This window comes from Typopeltis vanoorti, chromosome 17, assembly GCF_054136105.1.
Source record: "Typopeltis vanoorti isolate ZY-2024b chromosome 17, IOZ_Tvanoo_1.0, whole genome shotgun sequence".
Taxonomy (NCBI): domain Eukaryota; kingdom Metazoa; phylum Arthropoda; class Arachnida; order Uropygi; family Thelyphonidae; genus Typopeltis; species Typopeltis vanoorti.
In genome coordinates, this window is record NC_143565.1 from 45,034,294 (window position 1) to 45,058,302 (window position 24,009).

Below are 24,009 nucleotides of genomic sequence, written 5' to 3' on the forward strand. Positions count from 1 at the left end.
ATCATGTCATTTAGCCCATTTAACTTTTTTTAAAATTAAGTTCTATAACTTTGCATAAGGTTTTATTTTTATTAAGAAATTCATGTCAAATTAATACTTTTCATCAGCTGAGAAAATTTTATTAGATTTATGAAGGATTTTCTTCAAGGTACCTTCTATTTTTAGCCACTAAGCATATTTGTCATTATGTATTTCAATAAAACATGTAGAAGAGTATTTTTCTTCTGAAAGCATTAGACCCCAAGACATAAATCAAGTATTACATTTGTAAGATAAATTTGAGACAAATTTAATTTCAGCTTTTCACTCCACCAAAAGCAAAAATGAGTTCTATTTGGTTCATGATAGTAAAAAGAGAACTGATGGCAGTGGAGAAGTTTCACAGAACTCTGCTAGTAAGAATTTCTCTCAAATTCCATTTCTTAAATTGTATTACTTGATTTAATGCTGTTTCATACAGCCAAAAAAACTCTTAAAATCTAACTATTAAATTTATCGTTACTAAACTAGCAACAAACAGATGAACCCATGCATATTTAAAAATCTTCTGAGCTATCAATATGATACAATAAAATATTTGGAATTAATTCATATAATTTTGCTATGAATTGCAACTGTGAACTACAGAAATTAATACTATAATCCTAAACAGTAAAATTTAAACAGACAAACAGTTTGTCATTTGAAATATAAAACACATTCTTCAGGCTTTTCGCTTTGTTGTCTGAGTCTTGGTGTGTATTTTACTGGTTAAACCATCAAGTTGCATAGACATTAATAGTTCAATTATAATGCTAAAATACTTTCTTCGTATGAACACCTAAAAAGTAAGGACAAGGCTTTTTAGAGTGGACATCAGTTCAATGAAACTTCCAACTGCATGGATGTTAATTTCAAGTTGCACATATATCAGTGCAGTCAATGGAATCCATCCATCCACACTACAAGTGCTATCTTATATACCATCATTATATAAATGCCTCTGTACACATGACGGTGGTAAGAGAGGGAGAGAAAGCACAAGGCGAGGACTGCAGTTGGAGTTCACTTGAGTAACAAAATAAGTGAAAAGAAACCATGCTGGGATAAGCTATTCACATAAAATTCCTTTGTTCATAGTTAGAAAAATAGGTTGACTGCCTACTAATATCCACAGCTAATCTTTGTTCTAATATCAATTTACTCTTTTTTTTTATCCTCTGTTATATTTTCAAAGGCAGCCAAAGGGATTCTTCTCACCATATTATACAACAAGCAGCAGCAATACCATCTCATTTCTTCCAGATTAAAAAAAAAAAGAAAAGAAAAAAAAAAAAAAAACACCACCACAATATTTTGGTAACTTTTGCAAGTTCATTGAACAGTGAAAGTTGCCATGTATTGTACTCTCCAATCAAGCTACAATAAAGACAACGTATAAGTTAAGGCTTCTTCTGGAAGATTTTGTTGACTGATGTAAATTATTTGAGTTACTCAACAGCAAAACCACACGTTTCTTCTATTGCCTGAGTGAGCTTTTCATACAGTTTTTCATAGGATTCGTATGGAGGGATGTCAATACGGTTAAAACTGCAAAGAAAAATAAAGCTGATTATAACATTTTATTTTAATAAGCTTATTCGTATTTACTGAATGACAAACAGTATAAAAAGCTTTTATTTTATAATTGAAAAAAAAAAAAAAAAAATTTAAGCAACAATATATCATAGTAAATAAGTTTATTCAAATAAACTTAATTTCCTCAGGACTATGCTAAAACTTACACATATGAGGTGGTATCAAAAAGTTTCGAGACTAGCTCTGTTTACAAGAAATTACTTTATTTATCTATGTTTACACACTATCACCTTCAAAATAGTCCCCTTGCATATTGATATAGCGCTCCCAGCATTCTTGCCATTTCTGGAATGTGTCCCGGAAGTCTGCTTTTCGAAGCATGTCAAGCACCTTCTGCCGATTCGTGCTGGATCTCCACAATGGTGTCAAAACGGTGACCTTTGAGCCGGATCTTCATCTTCAGGAAGAGGGCGAACTGCAGGAGCCAAATCTGGAGAGTAGGGTGGGTGCGGAAGTGAGATCATGCTGTTTCTGGCGAGAAACTCGTGTGAGGAGAGCTCGATGACAGGGTACAATGTCGTCATGGGCATCCAGTTTTTCGCACGCCACAGATCCGGTCGCTTTCACCAAATGTCCTCCCTCGGATGCCTTAAAACCTGGCAGTAGAACTCGCTATTGATGGTCTGGCCCCTGAGGACAAATTCTCGATGCACAATGCCATGAATGTCAAAAAAAACGATGAGCATGCACTTGGTCGAGCTGCAGACATGCCTCGCCTTTTTCGGTCGTGGAGATGATGGGCTCTTCCACTGTGAAGACTGTTGCTTCTTCTCAGGGTCGTACCCGTACACCCAAGTTTCGTCACTGGTAATGATCCTCGACATAAAGGATGGGTCATCCACGACACGCTAAGTTCTTGGCAGACTTTGACACGGTGTTCCTTCTGCTCTTGGGTCAGCAGCCTGGGGACAAACTTGCCAACAACACGGTGCATGTTCAAATCACACGTGAGGATTGCCTGGACTGTTCTATATAACACACTGACAATGGCAGCAATGTTGTGGAGTGTTATCCAACAATCCTCATTCACAAGTTGCCGAATGGTTTCGACATTTTTGTGGGTTGAGCTCGTTGAAGGTCTTCCTGATCTCTCATTGTCTTCCGGTGATTCTTCCACTCTTGAAGCATGCGTGCCACTCAAAACACCTCAAACGACTCATTGCAGCATCGCCGTAAACTTGCTGAATCATGTCAAACGTCTCTGTGGCAGGTTTGCCCAGTTTCATGCAGAATTTCACGTTTGCTCTTTGTTCTAACTTGCTGTCGATGATGAAATCGCAGATGTGGTAATGCAGGTGGTCAGAATAGCATCAGTTGCACAGGTCCCAACGTACGCAGGACGATGTCTTTTGGCACACTGACTTATGAAGGTAGGTGCTCCCTGTGACTGTGCGTGCATCTGTTGGCATGTTACAAACCTAGTCTCAAAACCTTTTGATACCACCTTGTATATCAACAGTCAATTAATTTAATATCCAATTCAAAAGAATTACAGTCCCTTACAATCCTATTTAAATATTGCCAAAATGCAAACCCATCCATGATACTAATGTACTACAGGTTTATAATCTTTCATGGGTCTTATAAAAGAAAAGCTCCACAGTTGACTTTGTTGATAAACTGCTTTCTTAAATGAAACACAGCAGTCATATATGCTCACAGTCTCAGATGCTTCAGTTCTTAATTGAAACAAAATAGAAATCAGGCCACATGATTCTCATCAGTGTACACAACTTATAACTAGTTTGTTCATCAGTTATGTAATGTAACTTATTTCCCACCACCACCACCCAATCAATGGTAAAAATTTTCCAGCACAATTATGAAAATTTGGGTAAAATACAATAACTTGAACAAAGCCACAAAACCATGAATTGTAACTTTTGCTGGGGCTTTTTTTTTTTAAAATCAATAAATAATACATCTGAATTGTGGAATGAAAGTCAGATAATTAGCAATTCTCGGCTACAAAACCAAATGCAGAACTCTTCATGTTACTTCAGGTCTCCAGATAATCATGGCAGTGGTTTCACAATAGACAATCAAACTTTTCATGGTCTTCCTAGACTAGTGAAAACTAGAAGTTATCTGTGACTGACAAATGATTTAACCTTGTAGCTCTCTTTTCACTCCCACTAAGACATAAAATGCTTGGTTTCAATAGTTCATTAATTCCTTTTTGGAAAGAAATACATCAACAACATATAATTAAATAATTGTGTGTGTATTTATATATAATCATCCTTGTGTGTGTGTTTGACAGTTAAGCAATAACTTGGTTTCAAAGAAACTTAATGCAATGACAGGTTGGTTACTCCTATATGCATACTGTGTTCTGTCTGTCAATTTTTCATTTTCTCTGGCCAACTGCCCCCCCCCCCCCCAACCTGAATCTAGATCTTTCCAATCAAAGGTCAACATTCATTCAGTGAACTATAGAGGATATATATAGTCCAGTCACACAATGTTCACAACTGCTATTACCATATTTCACAACTGGCCATTCCACCTCCAGGGTGGCATTCATATCACCATGGTGAAAGCCAGTACACATGACACTGGATATGTGTGATGTACTCTTCACATTTAAGTTTCTGATCATCACAGACAAGGGATATAATCTGACAAACTGCCAATATTGTATGCTGTTTATAGAGCACTGTAGTTAAGGTGACCTCTCAATTCCAAAGATTAGAAGGATACCAGGTAGAATAGCACTTGATGGACCAATGGTGAACACCCATGTTCGTGGTGAATGTAAATCATTCTGACTTGTACAAGCACACAGATGAAAAATTGTGGAATGGCTGACTGTAAAATTTAATTAGGAGACAAAAGGCAGAGTACATTGATCACAACTCAATGTACTCTCCTCTGTATGGCTCTCCGAAGTAGGTGCTTAGTCAAGGTACCTATGCTTGCACTTAATCATTGACAACTACATCCACAGTTTGCATCCGAGAGGTGTCGCTGTATCAGTGAATGCCAGAAAAACAGTTACTTCTTGGAAATCTTGTTTCTGACTATGTCATGTGGTGGATGGTAACCAAAAGGTTAGATGAAACAAACAGAAAGTGGCAATGAAAGGCCAAACGGCTATTTTTTTCTGGCGAAGTTAATTAAGGGGATAAAAATCCCTTATTATTTTACAGCCAGTATGCGAAACTCTAAGATCGAAAACTACGATGTAAGAGTTTCGTGCCGACGAACTATCGTAAAAAAATCCAAGCGTAAGTGACCACCTGGAAGTACCACACCAAGGCAACTTGAAGCAAAGGTGGAGCAAGATCCCTCACTATCCTTGATATTTTCTCATAATGTAAAAACACACAGCTCCTAGGAGATGTAATACTGCTTTACATTATGAGGAGAGGTCACCACTCAGACTGCTTTCAACCTTTTTTGAGGTCTCATCACTCTAAGATCGAAAACTACGATCTAAGAGTTTCATGCTGATGAACTATCGGCGAATTCAAGCATAAGTGACCACCTGGTAGTACTACACCAAGGCAACTTGAAGCAAAGGTAAAGCAAGCTCCCTCACTATCCTTGATATTTTCTCATAATGTAAAAACACACAGCTCCTAGGAGATGTAATACTGCTTTACATTATGAGGAGAGGTCACTACGCAACGCAGACTGGTTTCAACCTTTTTTTGAGGTCTCATCAGCGAGATATATGGGCACACCTTTCTGGCATTCGTATAGTGAAGGTATGTAAGTTCTTTTCACTTAAACTTTGATATCATCCAGGTCTAGCTACTCACTGATGAGACCTCAAAAAAGGTTGAAACCGGTCTGAGTAGTGACCTCTCCTCATAATGTAAAGCAGTATTACATCTCCTAGGAGCTGTGTGTTTTTACATTATGAGAAAATATCAAAGATAGTGAGGGAGCTTGCTCCGCCTTTGCTTCGAGTTGCCTTGGTGTAATACTACCAGGTGGTCACTTACGCTTGGATTTTTTTACGATAGTTCGTCGGCATGAAACTTAGATCGTAGTTTTCAATCGTACAGTTTCGCATACTGGCTGTAAAATAATAAGGGATTTTTATCCCCTTAATTTAAGAAAGTGGCAATGTTATGGTATAGGGAATGTTTACCTAGGCATCTCTTGGGGATCTGATACCTATAACCCATACTTAGGAATGCTACAAAGTGCCATCCATTGTGAACAATCAGTCACAACTCTTCAGTGTAACTGATTGTAACATCAAGGTATGCTGCTCCACATCATTGGGATTGCAAGGGTTCTGGGTGGAAGATTTGAATGCTTGATCTCTCAATTCACATAATTCTAGAGATGTCTTGGGATTATGTGGAATTCCAATTTGAGGAATATGGCAGCTGAGAGATCTAGCATTCAATTCTCCACCCTTGCAATCCTGATGTGGGACAGTATACCTTCTTCAATGTTCAGAGGTCTTATGCAGCTCATGCACTATAGTGGCAGTTCTACCAGCCAAAGGGAGAAGCAGAGGGAAATTAAATACTATTAATTTACACACACACAGCTACTTACTATCTGTCCTCTGTGTGCACATAAAACAGAAGTCCATATTCTCCAGCTAATCTCTACCTTTTTTTGCAAGTAATTCTGCTTCTCTCCAGTTCTCTCAACCAACCAGCCATCTTTTATTTTTTTGGCAGGTTAGTTTAGGACTTCTCCTTTTCCTTCTGGGATCCATGTGAAGCTATCCTTGAAATTTCTCCTTTGTTTCATTCTCAGCATGTGGCCAATCCATTTCTATCTGTTTTTATTTCACTGGCAATACCTTGCTTTATATAACTCATTGCCAAACAGACAAACAAACACACACAGTCATCCCATCGTAGCAAGAGCCATTTGCTTGTTGGATAACTGAAAGGATAAATGACAGCAGGTACAATTATGTGGTTTTGCACTATCAAAATCCTTGAATAGGTTGGTCTGTCAGTTGACAGACCAATCAAGGGTCAGTTAACTAAAGGTTCATTCATATGGAGGTTTGATAATTGAGAGACTTTTTGGAAATCTTGTACCACTGTGTGTGTATATTGTTATATATTTATTTATGGTAGTTTATACTTACTTTAGTTATTTTCTGATTTAATCCTTTCTTATTTTAACCTCACTCAATTTAAGTCCTACCAGCTGCTCTATTGTTATGTCGTTGTTTACCCTTGATTATATCTTGTTCTACCATTTAAATAGCCCTCCTTCTAATCTACTGTCGTCCCCTTAAAATATTAATTCAGATTTATCTCCTCTTCGGATATTTATATTATGCTGCGCCAGCCAACATTCTATAACAGAGGAGACTCTTGTTCAGGGAAATAATTCTAAATTCAAATGGGATACACACAATAATTAATCTCATGCTAGCACTGTGCAGATTCAGTTAGCAGTCGTGACTCGAATCTCACTTAAGCAAATATATCTAAATTCCTTCCCGCCAAAAGGTTCTATTTCATAAGTGGTGGTTTGAATTTGTAATCAGGCATAAACTCAGGAATAAGGTACAAAACATGTTTATTGGAAAAACATAAAACATTTTACAGTTAAGAAAATTCAAATACTCAATGGATCAAAATTTACTCTAAGTTAACGTTCATACTAAATCACAATGAATCGGAGTATGCTAAATCCTTCAATTACAAAAGGATAAGATTAAGTGTAAGCATAATACAACTAAGATATAATTCCTTTCACAAGTTATTCACAGAACATGCATTGAACAATTTCATTAATACTCTATCAATAACTATCTTAATTCTAAATTTCATTAAGCAAGCCTAGCCATTCTCAAGCAAAATACTGCCTATCAACAATTCTTGTTTGTTCCACAGGGTCTTAATTCAATCAAATTCTCACTTAAAAGTTCTCTCCTAGTGTCCTTTAGTTACAGTATACACAAATTTCTTATTCTTCTAAGCAATTTTTAACATAGAATGAAAATCTTTACATTACTGGACCCTTTCAGATTTCATGCCACCATCTCATGTAGATCTGGATTACCTTATTGTAAATTCTTCGGCTGTCTTTATGCCTGGCAATGCACTACACTTTTCTTTTAATCGTTTCCGACTGTGGTGTGCTGTCTACCGCTCTGCAGGAAACTTTCTCCAATGGGACATTCTGCTAAGGCTCAATTCCGCATAGGCAGTCATATTGCGATCAGCTCCGCTTGGAAATCTTCAAGCATTCTCAAGAAAAGAACTCGCCGTCCATCATCACCATAGTCGATCCACTGCTCTCTCACGACTCCCCTGACAAACCTCCTAAAACTCGAATCCCGGAACCGAAGAAGAAAAAGCCCTGTAAAATGGCGCCCTCTATTCGATGTGGTTTTCACCCACGAACTCCATCGTTCATGCTCCTTGGGTGATCTTACACTCACCCTAATCTGTTAGGTTACATTATTCCAGGTAGCCATTCTGACATCATTTTCCGTGTAGGTATAGCCTCCATCACTATGCTTGACTTGTACAGATTATACGCGATTATTCCGGATTGCTACTTATAATTTTTCTCAGAATTTCGTAATGTACTAGACAGCTTAATGGGAATTACAAATAACTTAACAATTCCTTTACACAATTCTTACTATTTTGACACAAAATTCTCTGCTTCTCATTTCAGTTATGCAGATATCTCCTTCATTAGTAGTATTTATCATGTTAAATCCTGAATAAAGAATTTACTTGTAAAGCTCTCCATTCAGGATCTAACAATATATATATATATTGTTAGATCCTGAAAGGAGGTGAAATATATATTGTATATTTCACCTCCTGTCACTTTTTTTTGACCATATCTGATCTTTGTGCGAGGCGAATACCCTCTTTTGGACAACATCAAACATTTTTAGAGATGTTTTTAAAGCACCACCTATATGCAAGAACAGCATTCTTGAAGTAGAAGAGATTAAGGAATTTGTATATCATTAGGAGTTGCACAGGTGAGAAACAAGGCAAGGCTCTTTTGCTGACACTGAAGTTGACAAGATTGTTCTTACCTCACTGAATTATAATAATGAGATCAGTTTTAGGGAAATGATTACAAAAGATCCTTTAGCTTGGGATATATGTGCGTTGCAACGTTTGTCAAATGAAATGATGAATGGAATGGACCATCACCAAAAAAACTCTGGATAACATTTGAGGTTAGTGGTAGGTCATTTATGATAGGAAAATGAGCATGGATGTTCACTGTTGATGACATTCTTCATTGTTTTCAACAGAACGAACTAAATTGAGAGCAATGAATTAATAGTTGGATGGCTGGCTTATTTCTCTTTTCTCTGGAATGGATTGGATATAGGTCTCTTTCCATGCTGAAAGATAGATGATAGAATAAACTGAATTAAGCCTAGACAGGAGACATCAAGGTCAGATTTTCACTTTAAGATAAGCAGTTAATTATGTGTGGTATAATAAGCAAGACATAGTCTATATTTAAGCTATAAGTCAGCAGTTAGTATTGTAGGATGTACTAGAAAATAGTCAGATGTAAAATCAGTAAGACATGGAGGCACACTATCACCACATACTTATAATGGATCACATTATGAAGTGGCATCAAACCTGATACTGAAATTGGAGATATTGAACTTAGCTCTTCACATTATGCAGATGTTATATTCCTAAATAAATTCCATGCAAGTCTTCAGAACTGATTAGATTGAATAACTGCTGCAACAAATTTGGTATGAAATAAAAAAGACAAAAATAAGTAAAACTGTATGTTGGGGGAGCCAGATGAATACATTTATACGGAAAACATCAAGAAGCTCCCATTCTTCTCTAGAGGAGTTTAATATTTTATGAGTGTCACTATAATTGATATTCCACCCATTGATGTAGCCTTTAGTAATTTTTTTTAAGTCGCTGACTTATATTGCCAGAATAAAGTTCTTGACTGTTTTAGGAGATCTGCCAGTCCTAAAGCCATTTGAATAAAGAAAGATGACATTTTCTCTAATGATTTTTCACCTGTTGCATGGATGATCAGAAACACTGCTACATTTATACCGGTATCAAATGTCTTTTGTTTCTTACTTCTGTTATCAAATGATGTATCAATGGTATCAGTACTTGATTGGGACCTTGTTAGGGATCTTGAAATATTTGATGATGAAGGATTCATGCTCAACAGATTTTCTGTTTGGTGCCAGAGCTCCCCATCCACCAAAGAGCCATGGGATGCCCACTGACCGGCAAGCAATGACAGCGCTCAGGAGAAGAACAATGCTCCCAAGATGCTATATCAGCACCACAGCAAGCTTTGAGCCCCAGACCATTGGGTAGGAAATTTACTGCAACACTGTAGACTTGCAGGCAAACTCACTAGCCAACTGATCTTGACCTGGCCATTCAGGACTGCCTGTCTTGCTGAAGCAGTGCAAGACTACGATCCCTCTTTCCAGATGCCCACAGGTTGCACATGGCAGCAAGGCATTGGATCCCAGTACTGGTGGTAAATAAAGGAAAATAAAAAGATTCAGAAGTAGAGCAAAGAATAAGGAAAGAAAAACAGGAAGAATGAAAAAAGGGCCAGTACCATCACTGGAAGGGGCAAGATAGGGAGATCTAACACTGCAGAGCATCTTTATCATGCTGCTAGAAAGAACAATGGATGTCATAAAGGAGAATATATGGGAAATTTCAGTTCAAAGTACAAAAATCGATGATTTACAATTTGCAGATGACAGACATCATTGAAGAACCTGAGAGAACAGTGCTGAAATTAACTGAAGAAGGAAAGAGAGATATGGGTTGCTAATGAAAATCAAGAAACTAAAACATGAGCTGGAAGATGTCAAAAGCTTCACGTACCTAGGGAGTAACACAATGCACGATTTAGACTGTAAAAAACAGATATGATCTCATGTAACAAAAGTGACAATAAATCTACAGGCAATGGACAAGATATGGAAAAGTAAATCAGTGAGCCTTGCCACAAAGCTGAGGCTGCTGTAAACATGCATATTCACAAGCATCCTGTATGGTTGCAAGACAAAGGTAATGATTAAAGATTCTGTGAGACAAATATTGGCATTTGAAGGAACATGTTATGCTATAGAAAGCTTTAACAAATCAGATGAATACCAAATGCAATGAATGAAGAGCTGTATAAGAAAGTAAACTGCAAAGAGAATCTGATGTAGAAATAATCTGAAGAAAACTCAAGCTGTTTAGTATCTGAAGGATGGATGACAGATGTAAAATCAAACCTTGATGTCTGGTATAATAGACGGTATAAACAGAAGAGGAGAGTTAAGACAAGACTGGGTAGATGATAGCTTAATGGATTTGAGTCACCTGGCGAATGAGTGGAATGACGAAGAATGGTGAAAACTACATCTGACACCAATGGGCATTGATGGTGATACATTTCAACTCACATTCTGTGGCCTGAAAGATAATCAAATATACAGGTAGCCCTCATATAACGCGGATGTTAGGTTCCACAAAAATGGTGCGTTATGCCAGACTCAGATCACACAGAAAAAGTAGGGTTAGGTTACGAAATCATTTTTTTTTAAGATTATATAAAACAATGACATATCCAACAAAAATATCTTTTTATTTAATTCAGGTAAGTTAAGAAAACATATAAACTATGAACAAATACATAGTATAAAATTATAAAAAAATTATAAATTGTATGTAAACTTCATTGCAAATAATACATAAATGTTTTAGGAAAAATAAAATAAAGTGTATATTTTAATCGTCATCACTCTCTTCAAAACTAAAATTTCGTAGATGTTCTTTATTTACGAGTGGCCAGACGTAGTCATCTTGAAATCTCTTGGACATCATTAGTATAATTCTCATTGCATACTTTGGCTGGTTTAGTTATCAAGAAGTCAGTAATAAGACCTTGCTTACCACTATGCTGCAATTTTTTATTAAGTTCATAATATGAAACTAAACAAATATCCAATTGTCTCGTCAATTTTCCGGAGCGCTCCATTGAGAGGTCATTATCCATAAAATAACTTTCTTGCTAAGTCCAATCCTTCTGCTAATTTCTTTAAACTGAATTCTTTAATGGATTCATTACAATCAGAATCTTTGGCAGAACTTTCCCTGCCATTTGTTTCAACGTCATCTATTAATTGTACCAGTTCCTCCTCATTTAAATCTATTTCCCCATCAATTAATTCACTATTAAAGAGATTGGAGCACTTATGAAGAAGTTCGCGGTTGAGTCTCATTTGCTGATCGAAACCAAATGTATCTTCAGTCTTGTTCAATTGTTACCTTAGCAGTTTACAGTGGGTGGGTATATCGCAAAAGTGCTCTAAGTGGCCATTACTATAAAAATAATTTTTTTTACATAAAAAAAAAAAAGCATTACATATTGTATGTAACTCACCAAAAAATAAAGTGCTCAGCTTGAGATTAATAGACTTATGATTTTTAATGTGCTTTCCTGGCAGAAAACGAAGACAATTTTCAACAATAAACACCTTATACGGTAAACAATTGACATACATGCATGCTAAAGGGTATTTCCCCTAACATAAATTCGCTACTTATAACTACACGTGCGCTATGGGCAGATGCAAATTTAATGAAGATAAAATTTGATTTTCAAGTCGCAAGTTGAAAAATATATGAAAAGATAAAGGGTTACTACAGTTTGCAGACCATCTTATATCGAAACTGCGTTGTATAAGTACCGCGTTCAACAAGGGTTACTACAATTTGCAAACCGCATTATACGAGGGTTACCTGAATACCGTAACATACGTTTTAAAACCATTTCTAATGTAACATTCAAAATTCAGATACTAATGCATTCCATTTTTTTGCCAATGTATGCATGTGTTGTTGATCTCTACTGTTGCTGCTTCATTGATAAAATCCCCAATATAATGGTATTATATCAACAATAACCAATTAACTAATTTAAGTTTTGCTTTTACAAAAGTCTATAAAATTAGGCCAATGCACAGTCCAATTCAAAGATAATTTCTATATTTGTTTAAAACTAGAAGCATTTATTTCAAACCATTCAACAAGTTATATCTTAACTTTTCAGATGTGCATTGCGGAGGGTGTGGTCTTTGTCATGGAAAATTACTTATTCATTTGAGTTTCACCACTTTCAACTTAAAACTAATTAGATGCAAGAGGAAGGTACTTATAAGATTTTAACATATTGCATTTTTTTGTGTATCTTCCGATCATTCTTTTTTTAATTACGAGTTTCACTGTGTAATAGCTTAGGACTTCAGTTAAATCTCTGGTCTGCTGTGTAGTAGAAAGACTAGTCATTCTACTATACAGTAGGACCCTCTCCCCCAATGCTTTTACCACTAGTATAAATTCTATTATGGCTGTATGAAATGCCAGATCATAAAACCTAGGAAGTTGGGATGTATGTATGTATGTGTTGTTGGTCTCTAATGTTGCAGCTTCATTGCTAAAATCTCCAATATAACATTGTCATATCAGCAGTAACCAAGGATATGCAGTTGCTGAGATAACCAGATAACCCTTCCACAGTAAGCTGTTAAATGACTGAGACTACAGCATACAACAGTAAAACTTAACTAGTATGAATGTTTTCTCTATAACTGAATCAATGAAGTATTTACTAAAATAAAGAGTCAAAAAGCCTTCACTTCGGGAATGCAAAATTATCTAAATTAAGTGGATATTAAATCCAACATTATTTCAAAGCGAATGTATGGACGCTAGCATTCATGTCACCTATAGAGTTCGGCTAGGGCAACTCGTAGTATGGCTGCAAGTGTATTCCCGTTAAGCTTTCTGGTCAAATTTCGCATCAAACTTTTATAGTTTCTGTATTTGGCTTTGAAATAATGTTGGATTTAATATCCACTTAATTTATATGAATTAATGAAGTTTAAGTTTTAATCCAATAACTAAGATTTACATCACAAAATACTGTATACATACATACATACATTAGAAAATAAAATGTTATGGATCACTGTGCACAGATTACTTCACAGGCATGGAGGGGAATTGGTCTATAGCCTCTGCAGTTGTAGTGACTGTTGTAATTTGCCTCACACTTCATTTATTAACAGTTTAATTTAATCATTTGTAGTACAGTGTATATTTATATTTTTGTTCCCATATCTGGAAAGGGGGAATACTAAATTTGAGCATGCAAAATACGTATATAACCTAACTGTATCCACAAGTGTACATTGCAAAGACTTGGAGGCTTCCTTGGGAAAAACTGACTCCAGTCTAAGAAATCTGGAAAGTGATTATTCAAATTTTGAACAGAACTCAAAAGATATTAGCTATAGTCAAGAATATCTTATCATGCTACAAGGAAATTTATTGAGTTCAGAAGAACTGATTTTAAGCTCTAAAACAGTAAATCTAGTAACATTTTCACTTTTTCATAATTAAAGAAAGGGTTTCTTTAACATTTTGTTATTAAAATGCCATATTTTAGTTTGGCAGCCATTTCTGTGATAAATTTTATAGTTCCACCAGTATCTCTAGGAATGAATCATCAATGACACTGAGCCTATCATCAATTAAATGGTTCAATGGCTTTCCAAGAACCAATTAGGTTTTAAGGGAGTGTACTATATTTTGTTCTCAAAATAACTATATGGCAATTCTTTCTTTTAAGAGAGAAAGAAAGAAGTTCTTTCTTTTCGAAACATCGATTGTTACTTGCTTAATGTTAAGTAAAGTAATTATTCTAGCATGTGTGTTGTGTCTCCATAAATTCCACACCATATTTCAAAGCCTGATTATTTTCCAAACTTTTGAACAAGCATTGATAATGATTAAACAAAACAGAAATCTTGCTATGTAACTTTGACATGCTATGATACTGTCACACGCTGTAATACACACAAATTTTGGTATATACAATGAAAATATTTGTCTAATTCAATCTATCTTTCAAATACTGATTCAATGTTTTCGTTTTTGGTTGCAAAATTAAATCTTATTCATAAATGCAGCTTTCAAAAAAAGGGCTTAAGTGGGAGGTGCATCAATATTTTTATATTACAGTTTCATACTATAAATTAAATATAAATATGACAATCTTTGTATACAAAATTGCTAATTTTGTATACAAAGATTGAATTTTACTTAGGTAGTCATTTAAATTAAAAAAATAATAAACCTAATTTTTAAAGGACACTAATTTACTTCATTGGCAATCACCACTACAATAAGACATTAAATTAAAAAAGTACCAAGTATGAGCCTTTGGCAGATTGTCCGTACTAGCATCTATCAAATGAATAGTAAAAAGGCGAGGACCAGCAGCTCCAGTAGAACCTAATAGGGAAAAAAATAAACACTAATTAATATGCTAGCGAGACTACTATAAGAAAATATGTGCATTCTGCAGTATTAATTTAAAGCAGAGATTAGATCTCATTTTGCAATGACTTTTTTTTTAAAACTGCTATTTGTATTAAAAAAATAGGCAGACAGACTTTACAACAGATCTGTGAAATCCTTATCCAAGAGAAGCACAGAGCATTTTAGAGGCATTGTACTTTTTTTTGCATACCTTTCACCTGTGAATAAGTTTTGTACTCCTTCCACCATTTCAAAGGTAGGAGAAAGTGTTATTGCATCAAAGTATGAACATATACATTTAATATTATTATTATTATTGAACACCTCAAGGGAGGACACCTACTCTATAGCTCTCTGTCTCCACAACTCAATCCATTAACTACAACGAACAGCAACTACACCATCTACCGTCCACCACCATTGGTATTTTCACAGACAATAACAAACACCCATGCTCATGGCAGGATTTGAACCTGCACCCTTTTGGCTGTAGAGCAGTTACGCTAACCACTCGGCCAACACCAGGCAGGCAATATTAATACATACAATTGTATATATTGCAATTAAACAAGATATTCTTTGAAAATTACATCTGAAGTATCATATATCTTTTTCATTATGCATGATCAAGAAAGAAAATAGCATTTTAGTGATATCTCTTTTGCTTGTTTAATTTTTATCTTTAATTTTTCTTTAATAGTGAAGAATCGTGCATTCCTTTAATAAACATAAGCAGATTAGATATCAAAACTACTTCATAGAGATTAAATCCATTCACATTCTGCAGTGTCAACATGCACAAAAGGAATTTATAAAGACAGCATATGAACAAGCATAAAGTCACAAACTGTACACCTAATTCCCCTCCACTCTCCCAAGTAGTGTGGTGTATGTAGCATTATAGAAAATATGACAATGCTTAGCAATCAATGAATCTGTATATACAAAGAAATAAGGATATTAGAGAAGAAGGTGAAAGCAGAAGACCCATTATAAAACATTACTGACTCATCCAGGAAAGCATGTATGGATATAGGTACATAAAAATTAATGAATACAAACAGAAAAACTAGTCAAAGTAATGATTTAAACCCGCAGCCTTTTGGCTGGAGAGCGGTTATGCTAACCACTCGGCCAACCAGGTTGGCAATATTAATACATACAACTGCATATATTGCAATCAGACAAGATATTTTTTGAAAATTACATCTGAAGCATCATACTTCTTTTTCATTATGCATGATCAAGAAAGAAAATAGCATTTTAGTGACATCTCTTTTGCTTGTTTAGTTATCTTTAATTTTTCTTTAACAGTGAAGAATCATGCATTCCTTTAATAAACATAAGCAGATTACATATCAAAACTATTTTGTAGATTAAAATCCATTCACATTTTGCAGTGTAAACATGCATAAAAGGAATTTATAAAGACAGCATATGAACATGCATAAAGTCACAACCTGCACACCTAATCCCCCCCCTCCACTCCCCCCAAGTAGTGAAGACGAACAGAAAAACTAGTCAAAGTAACGAAGAAAAAGGTCATATTTATGTGAAACACAGAAACAAAATATGATTACAATCAAAGCTTAAAAATCCATAAAGTAGAGAATCAGCATTTGAATGCATGAATTTTTCAAATTCAACTGTGGATTTAGAAATGAAATGCATAAACTGATTTATGATTATTACTTATCTACCCAGCGTTGCATGTGAAATAATTATCCTCTTCATGCATCATGACATATAAGGCCAATACAAATGACAAATAAATACTGTACTATTAAAAGAAAGAATAATAAATATCCATTTGTTTAATAGCCAGTAGCAAAAACTATGTTTGCATTTGAAACAAAGGTTTGAAAATGACAGACATTGTCAAATGACATGAATACAACTTTAGCATGAAAGATGACTTATTTGGAACCACTTAAAATATGACCAACTGACCAACATTATAACCAAAAGATAAGGGTAAAACAACTGTCATAATGGACCAAACAGCATATAACAAAAAATTAACAACTACAGATTCACCCTTTATTAGTTGATTAAGACTGGGACTCCTTTGAAACTCACACTATCAGTCTCTAATAGTAATGGATAATGCCTTTGAAGGCTCCTTTCTTTTATAATTATGTTTTATGCACAGACTGGGAGTTTATTATGAAAATAGCAACACTCAATCACAAGATTTAATGACAATGAAATGAGTTTTTGCCTGGCCTCTGATAAGAACCAGTTCAAAGCAGTTGCAAGGCTCAATCAAAAGTGCAAATATAGTAAAACTACCACTATAGTAAACACACCAAACTACCACTATAAACATACTTCAATTGCTATGTTAAAAGAAATCTGCTATAGCAAGTTAACCATTAGCAATATACACAGGCTTAGGTGTTGATGGTTATTCATAAAACCACACTAGAAAATAATTTACTGATATTCTGAGGATTTCTTACACAGCAGCAGCAGTCAATAAGAATGTAATAGAAACAATTTCAATTTTAACTGAAAAGGTAGACTGGCATGGTGTGCCAGTCCTGACTTGCATACAGACAATTGCAGATGTAGTTTTTAAGTTCTTCAAGGCAGATGTTAACTGATTACCAGGCAGTCCAAAGTGGGCTAAATGGCAGATACATGGAATTTTAAACATTCTGGGACATGCAAGAGAGTGAAGCAAATCCTTTGTAGGACAGATAAAAGTTGTGCCAGATGTATAGCTTGAAAGGTGGCATAGAAATTTTATTTGTGAAGAACATCAGCTAGCTTTTCAGATGTATTCCAGATATAGGGGATGTGAATAGTTCTGCTGTGATCCTGTGAGTTGGTTGCAGAAGAGATGGGGAAAGGAGAGAGTGTAGTTTCTGCCTATTTTACAGAGTGGTAGCCAATGACTAAAAAAAAGTGTTGCATAAGTACCCAAGTTCAGCAGCAAGAGCTGCATCATTTGAAAATAACAGCACTGGCTGTTAAATGTTTACGAAGATGTTCTTGAAAACCTTCCTAGGGAACATTGCATCTACAAAAATATCAGCCTTAAAACTCAGATAACAACAACAACAAAACATTATAACCAAAAGATAAGCGTAAAACAACTGTCATAATGGACCAAACAGCATATAACAAAAAAATCAACAATTTTTTTAAAAGTCTTCCTATATCTGGATTTTAGATCAGAATCCTACTAAATCTCAAAAGAAAAATGTGTATAGATTTAAAAAATTATGTCGTGGCACAAATTACCAATAAACAAAACCATCTCGGATATAATGCGCCCCAAAAATCCAATATCGCACTTGATCCAACAATTAACAGCACAGACAATACCACCTACAAACTTACCAAACAATTAGCACAATACTCCCCCCCCCCCCCAAAAAAAAAAGACCACTCTACTTCCATTAAAAATTCAATTCATTTTAAAACCTTAATAATCCTAACCCAATACACTCAAGAGGTCAGCTTTGATAGTACTTCATTATTTACCAATGAACTGCTGAAATAGACATCATCAAATTCCTGATATCTACACAACATATTTGAATTACTAAAATTCACAATACATTGAGGTTATTTTTTATAGCAAGGAAAAATATACAAACAGCTAGATGGGACTACAATAGGTTTGTCTTTGTCCCTTTATCACCCTCCCACTCCCAACCCAGCCAATATCTATTTGGTATTTCTTGAAAACCAAGCGCTCAACACAACCACACTATGTACATGATCTCTTTGCTATTTGGGTACATAGCCTAGATACTTTAAATACATTTTTAGTGCATTTAAACAGCCGATATCCAAAAATATATCTCACCAGAGAAAAAGGAACACAGCTATCTTTCATTCCTAGACATACACACACGAAATATAGGAGTATTAAATTCTAATTTAATTCTTTCTGAGTGTTGTAAAAAAATCCATTAAACCTCCAACATAAGAACACACACACACAAAGTTACATGACTAACAAATGGTTCCTTATCCTTTTCTGTTTATAGGAAATCTACATGCTGAAAAGCAGCCACACCAATCACTCATTCTATAGTATGGAATCCTCAAAACACTTACACAGAGAAAGGGTTATTTGCTCAAATGATAGCTCTTGCCACTGAACTGAGGTACCTTTGCAACTCTTTTTTTTTTAAACATGATTACAACTCCTATAAAAAAAGACAAAATATTATATGCCTCCCCTATCCCTCCTGCAATCAAAATACAGGATCACAGTAAAACTATTCCCATCCTCTATATTAGGAATACATCTGAAAGCTAGCTAAAGTTCTTCACAAATACAATTTCCATGCTACTTTCAAACCGCACACCCAGTTAACAATCTTCACCTACTCTCCAAAGGATCAGCTTCATCCACTTGCATATCCTGTAACATATAGTTTCTTGCACATAAACTTAAGACAGACTGGAAGATTGGTTAACATCCACCCTGAGGAACATAAACTACATTTGCAATCACTGTATGGAAAGTAGGACTGGCAGACCATGCCTTGGATATGCCTTTACACAAAATTAAATGGAAGTAGATACTACTGCAAGGAAGTCACTATAGGTCTTGAGACTATTTTTGAGATTGGCATGAGCTATGAAATGCTTTCCGAACCACACAGTTTGGCTGCATAAATTTGCCAGATCTGGGAGATCATTCTAAGAATGCCAATTCTTTTTTAGATGGGGGCATTATTATTATTAAGAGAGACCTCCAGAGAGTCAGGGACTCATCGAGGGAGGCCACATACTACACATGCACCAGCTATCATACTTGTTCTTGAATTCATTTACTGCTTGCACACAACATCCAAAGGCAATCCATTCCCATCATGCACCACTCTAAGAGAGAGAAATTTAGACTTCACCCCTTTCTTAGCAGCATTCATTCTCAGCTTCCAAGGATGCTCTCTTGTCCTTTCCCTCACTCTCCATAAAATAAAAAATTCCATCAACTGAAATCCTGTATGATTTCATGATATGATTGATATCATGAAATCATATCATCCCCTCTTTCTCCTGTTTGCTAGTGTCTGCAGTCTACAAATTCTCGATCTGTTTTCCTAATCAGTATTCCACAATCCTGATATCATTTTTAATACTTTCCTTTGCACTTTCTCCAATGTATCAAAATCACAACAAAAACCAGGAGACTATACTCTGCACAATAGTCCAAGTGAGGTCTTATCAAGGCCTTGTAAAGTGGCAAAATAACTTCCTTATCTTTAAAGTTCTTTTCAGCATTGCAATTATCTTTTGAGTTGTATTTACAATCTTTGCTACATGGCCCCCGAACTTCAACTTCCTATCTTCTAATACTCCAAGATCCTTAGCCTGATCAGTTTCTTCTAGCATAATCCCACCAATATAACATGACATTGGATATCTAATCATGCCAAAGTGCATGACTTTACATTTGCTGACATCCACTTTCCCATGCCCACAACTACAGCCTATTCAAATCATTCTGCAAGTACTGTATATCAGTTGCATTCCTGATTACCCTACCTATCTTTGCATCATCAGCAAATAGATGTATGTCACCTATCAAATCCTTCCCAATGTTATTAATGTACAGATTGAATAACAGTGAACCAAGGACTGATCCTTGTGGTATGCCACTGGTTACCTTAAATTTTGCAGACTCACATTCACTTTGATATGTCAGTCAGTCATCCTCTTATCCCCACTAATATTTCATAATCCAAACATATATTCTCTAATTTATGCAAGAGTCTTCCATGCTGTATTCTGTTAAAAGCCTTAGTAAAATCCAAAAGTATTATGGTGAATCCATTCCCCTTGTCTAGCTCAATGGTAACATTATTATAGAATGTGAGCAAGTTGCTAAAACATGACCTTCCCTTAGTAAACCTATGTTCTGTCAATCCATTTCTGAATGTGAGCCCTATTCAACTTTTCCAAAATCTTCACCACCATCACTACTGAGATACTGATTGGTTGATAGTTGAATACATGTCTTTGCATCACCCTTGTGCAATGAGATTACCATACATTCTTTCCACCCCTGCAGAATCTTTCCTGTTCTGAGACCCAAATTATATAGTCTGGTTAAAGGAACAGCCAGTTCAGCTGAACACACTTTTAGCATCCATGCTGATATCCAATCAGTCCCTATTGATGAATTCTTATTCAGTTTGTGCAACAGCTCTAATACCTCCTCCTCATACACCTGAGTTTCTTCATCCAGTGAAGAGGTAGCAGTGAGCTCAATGTTGCATACACTAGGTTGTAGCTTTTATAAAATGGGCACTCAAATGAAAGAATAACCTCTTCTGTATCTGTCACCTCAAACCATCTGCATTCAGTAGGTTATTCTTTCATATTCATTCTTTCTTTTATTTGCAGCATAGCAATAGAATTCTTTGGGGTTATCTAGCTTGCAGAGCCAGTTTTTTTTTTTTCATGCATGCTGCTTATAATTTTCCTAATGGACATCATCCTTATGCACATGGTATTCCTTTCACATCATCCTTTTCTTACAAATCTCTTGCTTGTTAAGATTACACATCCATTGACTCCTACCCTATTTATTCTTCGAACTCTTGGGACACATTCTGATATTGCATCATATAAGTATTTTTTAAATGCTTTTAAATATTATTACAGTTAAAATTATTTTTGACTTGTATTATATTTATATATAATTAACAAACCTTGTAAAGCTTTGAATCCCTGAAGAGGAACGCGGGAACTTCCAGTAACAAACTGCAGAAGCCTTGCTCGCCTTTCTTCACTATACACTTCTACAGCTTGCCAAAACCATTTCACAATATTTGTATCAGGTGTACAATGCTTCAATCGAGTATTCATTTTCCAGTCTTCCATATCAATTTTACCAAGGCCACCAATAACAAGCTATTTTAGGAACAAAAAAAAAAAAATTATCTCAAGATAACAATTTAAGCTTTTAATGCATTCTAAGATTAAATATTCAGTATTTACGATAAAGCAATGGTATAGTGAGTTGCATAACATTTGATCCTATTAACCTCTATGGAGAAATGAATGGCTGTTTGGAATTATCAGGTGTTAAGTTAGAGGAGACAAAGCTGTCTGTTTTGACATGAAATGAAGAACAGCCCACTTAAAGAGAGCACCTAACAGTGAAGCTCTAGATCAAAGATCTTGTGGGCAGTTGGATATTTTGAAGTTTCATGGTATAGACTTTAGTCTGCTTACTTGTTATAAAATATGAGCATTTTAGTCTTCTTCTGAATACATTTCAAACCAACATGAAGTCCATTAAACTATTTTCTCTGGATATCAATTTTTATCCAGTGAATTTCTTGAGATCGACTAGTTGGTGTTTTATGGTGCAAGGATGACTGTGGTCGTACTACACTAGTAAGTTATCAGAGCAATATACAAGTTAAAAAAATAGTAAAATATGACAAAAGGATAAACATAAAAATGTATGTAAATGAGTTTAGAATCAAGTATATAAAAAATAGATAAAAATGGTAAAAAGTTTATAAAACATAAATAATAAAACAAGGTATAAAAATGATATATACAAAAAAGACTGTATAAATAAGAATAGCACAAAGGATCTATATATGGTAAAATATATTCATTTTCTGTAAAAACAAAAAAACAAAAGAAACATCTGTTGAGTCGGATAAAAGATGCCTGATGTATAAGGTTCAGACAGGTTCTAAATACAGCTAAAATCAGTTTTCTCATTCATAAAATGAGGACAGTCAATTAAAATGTGACCAACAGTAAGTCCAGCATTACAAAACTGACACATAGAGATGTTATAATCCCTCAACAGGAAGGAGTGTGTGAGATGACTACGGCCTATGTGGAGCCGAGCAAGACAACCTCACCTTTTTGAACCCTGTGCAGACCAGACTGTCACAATTTAATTTCTGGCTTAATCTGGTAGAGTCTATTATTAATATCTATATTTCAAGATGACTGCCACTGAGATGGTGTATGCCTGATAATCTGCTGGTAATCAGTGTATGGTATAGGCAGAGAGTGGATGTTTCATAAATGAGCTGACCTTGCTGCAATATTTGCAGGCTTGGAATCCAACAGAAACATACACCTGAGTGCAACTTACATAACTGAAGGAGTAGGTGTTGGATTTGAGAGAGAGCAGAGATGTTTCTGTAGCCTTTGACTTTTTATTACTTGAAGAGATCTTTGCAAGTCTGAATATATTATGCATCTTTGGTAGTGATGCAATCTGATGTATTTTAGTGCAAGCTCTATTGCACACACATAGCTCAGTTGTAAAGTTGGTACACTCTAGTGAGATTTATGCAGATATAAATGCCTGGAAAGACAGCAGAAGACCCATCGGGTCCTCTAACTTTGAGTTGTCCATGTAGACAGGCACAAAATCAGAATATTCAATTCTATGAGATCGAAATAGTTGCTGGTAGACAATTGGGGGAAAGGGATGGAAAATTTCGGTAGTCTGTTGAAAGAAAAACTACATGCTATGTATGATATGGTATGGTTATGACATACTTATGTTGTCTACTACTATTTTCAGAGCTTGTAGGAGATTGCTTTTACTTGCAAACCAAAGGGTTTTATGGCAGCCTGTCAAATGTTGTACAAACTCTTTCATCGTGGATGAATAATAGTTGGCTATAAGAAGTGGTCTGTCAGGGATTTTCTTTTTGTTGCATATGACAGACAGCTATTGATAAGAAAGCTATAAAGATGGTTCATTTGCCTTTGCATACAAGACTAGGAATAGGTGATGTTTATGCACCAACATTAATTCTGATGGCATGATGGTGAACAGGGTCTAGCCATTGCAGGGTACACTCCCAGGCAGAAGCACAGACTTGAAACACACAATCAAGTTTTGATTGTATCAATGCCCTGTACAAATGAGACAAAGAAACACTATTAGCACCCACCCTAATGGGTGGAAGATAGGGTGCACAGCACAGAATGCTCACTGCTTTATGGTATGGCACATATCTCATAACTGATGTATGTGAGGGAAGAAACTGAGTTTACTATGTTGAATATGAGTATCAAGAAGTGCCCAATCACTAATCCCAATTGCATGTGATGCAATTGGGATTAG

The 24,009-nt window shown here is 35.4% G+C and overlaps 1 protein-coding gene across 3 annotated transcripts in view; it reads right to left on the reverse strand.

The window, feature by feature from the left end:
• Positions 1–431: 431 nt before the first annotated feature.
• The window catches only part of Smurf (SMAD specific E3 ubiquitin protein ligase), a 452,534-nt gene continuing 428,956 nt past the window's right edge, over positions 432–24,009 (reverse strand). For 2 of the 3 annotated variants that reach the window (XM_090407614.1, XM_090407612.1), the window contains 3 exons: positions 21,608–21,809; positions 14,813–14,897; positions 432–1,569 (listed from right to left, as the gene is read on the reverse strand). In XM_090407614.1, coding sequence (XP_090263740.1) covers positions 1,470–1,569; positions 14,813–14,897; positions 21,608–21,809 — 387 coding nt within the window. In that variant the 3' untranslated portion in view covers positions 432–1,469. Of the gene's footprint in view, positions 1,570–8,793; positions 8,933–14,812; positions 14,898–21,607; positions 21,810–24,009 lie in introns of those variants that run through there. The other variant, XM_090407613.1, reaches the window with a different exon arrangement.